The 7,016-nt window shown below is 48.3% G+C and overlaps 2 protein-coding genes across 2 annotated transcripts; both read right to left on the bottom strand.

The window, feature by feature from the left end:
• Window positions 1-1,983: 1,983 nt before the first annotated feature.
• LOC6544193 lies at window positions 1,984-3,970 on the bottom strand. The gene is made up of 3 exons (XM_001971915.3): window positions 3,795-3,970; window positions 2,488-2,571; window positions 1,984-2,424 (listed from the first exon to the last, which is right to left on the bottom strand). The coding sequence occupies exons 1-3, from the start codon at window positions 3,838-3,840 to the stop codon at window positions 2,144-2,146; spliced, it is 411 nt and encodes a 136-aa protein (XP_001971951.1). The 5' UTR covers window positions 3,841-3,970; the 3' UTR covers window positions 1,984-2,143.
• Window positions 3,971-4,558: 588 nt separating this feature from the next.
• On the bottom strand, window positions 4,559-6,203 carry LOC6544192. Its single transcript, XM_001971914.3, has 2 exons — window positions 6,104-6,203; window positions 4,559-6,023 (listed from the first exon to the last, which is right to left on the bottom strand). Exons 1-2 carry the CDS (start codon window positions 6,104-6,106, stop codon window positions 4,719-4,721), a joined length of 1,308 nt encoding a protein of 435 aa, XP_001971950.2. The 5' UTR covers window positions 6,107-6,203; the 3' UTR covers window positions 4,559-4,718.
• Between the last annotated feature and the right edge of the window lie 813 nt (window positions 6,204-7,016).

Raw genomic sequence — 7,016 nt, 5'->3', positions numbered from 1 at the left:
TAAGGAAATGTGTGAAGTTTGCGCAAATACCACAAATGTTGCCAGGCACGCGCTCAGATCTTGAAAATCCACGCACACATGGGCAGAGAAAGAAAGCAGAGTGAAAGCAAAGAACCGAAAGAAAAGAAAGGAAAAGCATCCAGGGGGTCGAAAGGATGGGTCGCACATCAGAGCGATTTCGTGCTGCCTACTTGTAAAGGGAAATTTGCATCCGCAATCACTTTAAATGTTTCCGTTTGAATACGCAAATAAATCGAAAAGGATTTCCAATGAATGCTTATGAGTGTCCTGGCAAACCCTTGTTAAGGTTGTTGTTTACAACAAGTGTACATGTCTAAATCCCAGAAAAGCGGAGCTCCAGAGCGCCAGAAAAATGCCATAAAACTGCGAAGCGGCTGCCAAACTGTCAGGATTGCGTCCGAGCTCCGGCCACAAGTGCTCCTCCATCCGTCCGGGCTGCGGCCAGTCTGGCTCGTGTGGAAGTACGCATTTGGCCCAGAGTGCCAGCTGAGCCATAAATAAATATGAGCCACTGTTGGCAGACAACAACAGCCCAACTACGTTGACGATATGTTGATAAACTTTAACACCCCACAAACACTCGCATAAACCCGGTCAAGTGCCCAGAGTGGTGCAACTGCCGGGATTCCTGCTCGTCCAAGGACCTCCGGCTACCGCTACGGCTCCTGCTCCCGATCCTGCTCCAGCTGACCCACAACAATTGTGCAGGAGTGCCGCTGCCTGGCCATATGCACCGTGTTTGCATTCCCATTCGGGACGAAAGTCCTTTCGCAACATGGCCACTATGCAGGACTATTTTGTGTGGCTTTGCTGCGAAAGCGCAAGTATCTAGTGAGGAATCCTTGCTGGCTGTCCAGCACTGCGAAAAAATTTGTCAGGTATTAGTTGTTACATTGTGACGAAATTTTCTCATTTCTAATGTTTTTTATAATATCATAACTATATATAAACTCAAATGCAAGCTTATCAAACTTAACCTTTTACTTCCATCCAAATCCGAAATCTTTAAAGAGTTTTCAAGCGGATTGATATTTCGAATATTTTCGAATATGCTAAAGATTTCCAAGATGTTTTCCAAGTGCAGCATTTCGGAGTCGCCCCAGTTGCACAATTTTTGGCTGCCGCTGCACTCGCATCCGAAAGTGGGGATCGACTTGCAATGGGATGGTTGGATGCGGGGCTACAGGCTCCTCGGTTGCGGGTGGTTGCGCCTAAGCGATTTCGCTTTTTGTCTGTTTTGTGTCAATTTTGGAATCCGCTTTGGCCACCAGCCCCCCGCCCCCCGCCCCCGGCGCGTTGTCTCGGAAAAGCTTTCGGTTGCGCCAATTGTTGGCATTTACAGCTACTTGGCTGGTGGGCCCTTGACTTGGCCCGAGATACCCCGGGAACTGCTTTGTGTAGCGGCTCAGATGTGCAGCTCAAGTGGCGCACTGGGGATTTTTCAATTGCGTTTATAATAAATTTCGATTTGTCAGCGGCGGAACGAGGAAGCGGCTGCAAGTGGCCGCCGCATCCCAAGTGCCACCGAAATCAGTCAGCGATATAGCCTCAGATACAAGCGCAAAGCGAGGACAGTTCGATTCCCGAAGCTGGAGTAGAATGGTTCGCCTAAGAGCGGGATAATCAAGTGCATTCTGGTAATCTAGACCCTTTGAAATACTATATTGGATCCCAGCACTATAGAAATATATAGCCTAGAAAATAGCCAGCGTTTCTGCAGCCCCAAAAGTATGCCTCAAGTTTGTTACAAGTCAGATGATCTCTTTAAACGTCATCCCTGCCATAGGCTTTAAAAAATCCACGAATCAAAACCAGTTTAATTTAATTAGACACAAACTGATGCTGACAATGAAAAGACAAACTGGATCGGTCTTGGGCGGATATTGGCCCGCGTAGCCGGTGCAATAAAATGCTAAAAGCAGCGTGTATCTTAGAAACCGTTTAAGCGTACAAATGTGAAGCTAGTTTGGCGCCAGACAAGCGGCAAATAATTTTATTCGAAAATGAAGGTAAACAAAGGGCACAAGCTACATTTGTGTGTCGATTAAATGACAATAAAGCTAATTAATGGTGGAATTTGAACTGATTTGAAAAGGGTTGTGAACTAAAGGTGGTCACTTCCTCACACAATGGCGGTGGCATGCGTGGGCGTGGGAGTCACATTGGCCGTCTCATGGGTCTGGGCAGGAGTATAGGTGGTGGCTGGGGCCGGATCGTGGGTCTGGGCAGGAGTATAGGGCGTGGCCGTCTCATGGGTCTGGGCGGGCGTGTAGGAGGCGGCCGTCTGATCTGGTTCCTTGTCCAGGATCACCTTCTTCAGGATGAAGTACAGGGCGCCGCCAATCACGAGCTCACCCACCGCCACACACACGATGAGAGCCCATCCGGGAATGGCAAGGCCAGCTGCAAGAAACGAGGCGGATGAGCAATGCTCCCAAACTGGATCACGTATACGCCATCACTTACTGAAGTATCTGCGGGTAAGCGTGCGGCGGCCGCGGTTCACACGGCGCGTGGCCTCCGATTCCTGCAGGCAGCAGGCCAGCAGCACTGCAAAGTAGAGTAGAAAATTGGAATTAAATGTTTGTAAGACAGGGGGGCACTCGAGTAGCAAAACACAAATCAGCACATTTTTTCAGTGATCACGCGGCGTGTGGTCGAAGGTGGCCCACTACGATTGCGGCATTGGCTTTGAAGCATCCATCAAACCAAGCCAAACGGAACTCATTGAAATAGCAGCAAGACCATTCATCATGTAGATCTTCCAACGCGCGAAGACTTGTTAATATATTAACAATCAATCGCTGAGAAAATGCTTAACACAGCCGAGCCAAAATGAAATAAAACGCTGATTCTGATTGAGCCAAAATCGCGCGCGCGCCAACTTCGATGATAAATGTGTGCTGCCGTGCTCCTTCCCCATTGTTTCATTGCGGATGTCAAACTCGATTTCAGGTAAAATGATCAAAATGTATTTTAAATCAATAATATTTTGTGTGTGTGCTCGTTCGTCTGTTTGTTTTGGTTCAGCTCATTCGGCATATCTAGCGCATGAAATATTAAGTGGATTTGTTTGTCGATATGGAAAGCGCGTATGGATTTCCCATCAACTCGATTAGGCGGTGATTCATGGAGACGGGCATTGGTCAAAACCCATTCGCCAAATGTATGTGGCTGAGAGTGGGACCGATTTTCGATGGCCAGCCGCTAACCAATATTAATTGTGCTCATCCACTTTTTCTTTAACATATTTCATAATTCATATGCGAAATAATTACCGAGCTTTTGCCACTTCCGGTTTTAGGGTATTGGACATTTGGCCTAATAAAAATTGCATGAAATCAATGCAAAATGATTTCGCATTTACTCCCTGTCAGCTGAATCATTTGTTTCATTTGGGAAACCCTTGGATCCGAAAAGATTTCGCGCTAAGCTCGCTGATTCACCACGCCCTTAAGTGGAGACACACCAAGTGATGGGGCAACAATGAGTAAACAGTGCTTATCTGAATCGCACTGATAAGCGCACATTTTTGTAGAGTTTTTTTGTGGCCCAGTTACTCATTGCTAGTCACCAATTGCTGAAGTTGGGTGATTAAAGCCCCACACCTATGGGCTCATACGATGCACCAGCGCCTCAAAATGCGGCACAGTCTCACACATGCACAATGCTCCGTCCTCACACTTGCACCAAAAAGTATCTCGCAGATGTGCTGCGTATCTCTGGTTGGCACTCAAAACTCGGCAGATTCGAACGAGCATGCAGAACTTTACCCAGGCATATCAGCAAGTAGGTGGAGCACTTCTTAGCCAACTTCATTTCCGTCGTTTTCGTCCGTACGTTTGAAAAACTTATGTTCGCTTTTAGCTGTTAGCCAAGTTTGTAACGCGCACGTCGTCGACTCCAAAGTGGAACTAAAAACCTGTGCGTGATTGCATCCGTCGGCAGGTGGTAGTATCTTATCGCAAAGCACCTTATCTTCATTGATAAGATTAGATGGCTCTCTTTTTCTCTCGATGTGTATTACTTCTGAGGTCATCAGCACTGAAAATAATAGTTTTAAGTGCCAACCACATAATGTTAAAGTATTCAGCCAGGTTAAATGTCTTCTATATTTATAAACCCAACATGTTAAGTCCAATCTGCACATTTTGTATATATTCTAATACTCACTTTAGCATATTTTAAAATAAAAGTTGTCCGATCTCCTAAAACTTGTTTGTTTATTTACAGTTCTTTAAAGAAGAATACGCGTTTGTTCTATTTATCGCCCATTTTAACCAATATTTTTATGAAGTCTTCTCACCATCTATACTAAAAGCCTTTGTTGCCCACTGCTTTGACTTTATAAGCTGGATGCCAATCCTAGGCATCTTGTGTAGCAAGATACTATTGTTTATATTTAAAAGATAAAAAAATGTGTATGATTTCAGACTGGTATACTCAAATGGTATTATCATTTGGAACGCTCAACATTTTTCTTTTAAGAAATGGAAATAGTTGAGGATTTTTGTTTTAAAAATGTTTATTATTGTTAGTTCGGGTTTGTACTCGGGTTGTTCATAATGGATGGAAATTGACTAATGCGCTCAACTTATTGTTAGTTTCACTCTGAGACTTTCAAAGTCAAGACTTCTTCTGGAAAAGCATCCTCGATAATCTCAAATGCTGCGGTGGGAGTTGGCACAGTCGGCGGCTTAGTGGCGACGGAGCTTCAGACGGCGGACGGTCTTGTAGCGGTAGCCATCGCTGGCCAGGACGGTCTGCTCGGCGGGCACATCAATGATGGCAGAGGCGGCCTCCTCCACGGGGGGCAGGTACTCGCCGGAAGGCAGCTCAGAGACATCACGACGACGACGGATGACACGACGCACGGTCTTGTAGCGGTATCCATCATCAGCCAGGGGAGTCTCCACAGCAACAGCCTCGGAGGCGGACTCCTCAACAGGGGGCAGGTACTCAGGGGACAGCTCGGAAACATCACGACGACGACGGATCACACGGCGGACGGTCTTGTAGCGGTATCCATCATCAGCCAGGGGAGTCTCCACAGCAACAGCCTCGGAGGCGGACTCCTCAACAGGGGGCAGGTACTCAGGGGACAGCTCGGAAACATCACGACGACGACGGATCACACGGCGGACGGTCTTGTAACGGTAGCCATCATCAGCAAGAGGGGTCTCCACAGCAATAGCTTGAGATGCGGATTCCTCAACAGGGGGCAGGTATTCGGAGGAGAGCTCGGAGACATCACGACGACGACGGATCACACGACGGACAGTCTTGTAACGGTAGCCATCATCAGCCAGAGGAGTCTCGACGGCAAAAGCTTCGGAGGCGGACTCCTCCACGGGGGGCAGGTATTCTCCGGAGGGGAGCTCATTGACATCACGACGACGACGGATCACACGACGGACAGTCTTGTAACGGTATCCATCATCAGCCAGAGGAGTCTCGACGGCAAAAGCTTCGGAGGCGGACTCCTCCACGGGGGGCAGGTATTCTCCGGAGGGGAGCTCATTGACATCACGACGACGACGGATCACCCGACGGACGGTCTTGTAACGGTATCCATCAGCAGCCAGGGGAGTCTCGACGGCAAAAGCCTCGGAGGCGGCCTCCTCCACTGGGGGCAGGTATTCACCGGAGGGGAGCTCATTGACATCACGACGGTGGCGCAACTTCAGGCGGCGCACGGTCTTGTAGCGGTAGCCATCGTCAGCCAGGGGAGTCTCGACGGCAACAGCCTCGGAGGCGGACTCCTCCACGGGGGGCAGGTATTCACCGGAGGGGAGCTCGTTCACATCACGACGGTGGCGCAACTTCAGGCGGCGCACGGTCTTGTAGCGGTATCCATCGTCGGAGAGAACTCCCTGCTCGGCGGGCAGCTCCACGAGATCGGAGGCAGATTCGAGGTTGTTGTCCACTGGCGGCAGGTAATCCGTGGCAATGGAGGCCGCCGAGGCAGCTGCGATCACAGCAAAGGCAATAACAAAGAATTTCTGCAAGGCAATAAGCGAATGGGGATATGGGTTAGTCCTGGTCGCAGGAGTGCCGGACTGCCGGGCTGCGGAGAACTAACCATTTTTCCAGGAGATCCAAGACGATGTCTGCTAGATTAATCCAAAGTTGATTCTGTTTCCAAACCAGACCCAACGACACTATTTATACACAAACTGCGCGAAAAGTTCTCGGCTGGCCGATGTCCATTCACTTTGCGAGATCAGATGAAATGAGATGAGCTACGATGATGGCAGAGGAAACCGGTTAACAAGCGGCGTACTACCGCATCGATCGATGGCTTCTTTTCTGGGGCCGATCTCAGATTCGGATTGTCTAGTTGCTATTGTCAAAAAGTGTCTCAAGCATCAATTGAACTCAGCCTGGCCATAAAAGATGATTAGCGCGTTCAGCTGCCAGAAGACAAAACGAAAGTAAACAAAGACGAGCCAGCGAAGTCCGCAGATTTGTAGATATTTTAGATTTGTAGCTTCGTAGGCAGATGGAACAATGGTCGAGGGCTCTTTGATTGTCTCGATTATTTGCATCGATTTATGTCTGCCACATGCCTGAATAGATCGGATACATTTGTGACAATCCATTACCATTGGTAATTGCAAGCGGAAGTCGCCGCTTTTCAATGTATTTTTGGAGGTTCTTGCCTCTCGGATCTCGATGAGCGCTTAAGGCCAAGATCGGCCGAAAGTATTTATACGCCACCTCGATTGATACGCGCTCGATGGTCCATCGAGTGCCGAGTGTGGAGTGTGGAGTGTTGCTATTTTTGGTTTTTGCTCGCCACGCTCCATTAGGCGGCTATTAATAGAGGCATGATTTAAGAGATCGCCGCAACTTTTCCAATTTTTAAATTATGTTTTTAAGTGGAAATGGCGTAGATGCTCCAATTGAGCGGCAGGCGAGCCATAAATCTGCGGATAAGCCGAATGGATTGGCAATCTCCCACTCACAGCGGTCGATAGCTCGGAGGAATAGCA

The sequence above is a fragment of the Drosophila erecta genome, unplaced genomic scaffold (assembly GCF_003286155.1).
Source record: "Drosophila erecta strain 14021-0224.00,06,07 unplaced genomic scaffold, DereRS2 tig00000021-arrow-pilon, whole genome shotgun sequence".
In the NCBI taxonomy this organism is placed as follows: domain Eukaryota; kingdom Metazoa; phylum Arthropoda; class Insecta; order Diptera; family Drosophilidae; genus Drosophila; species Drosophila erecta.
Note: the sequence above shows the minus strand (reverse complement) of the source record. Positions and strands in the feature narration are given on the sequence as shown.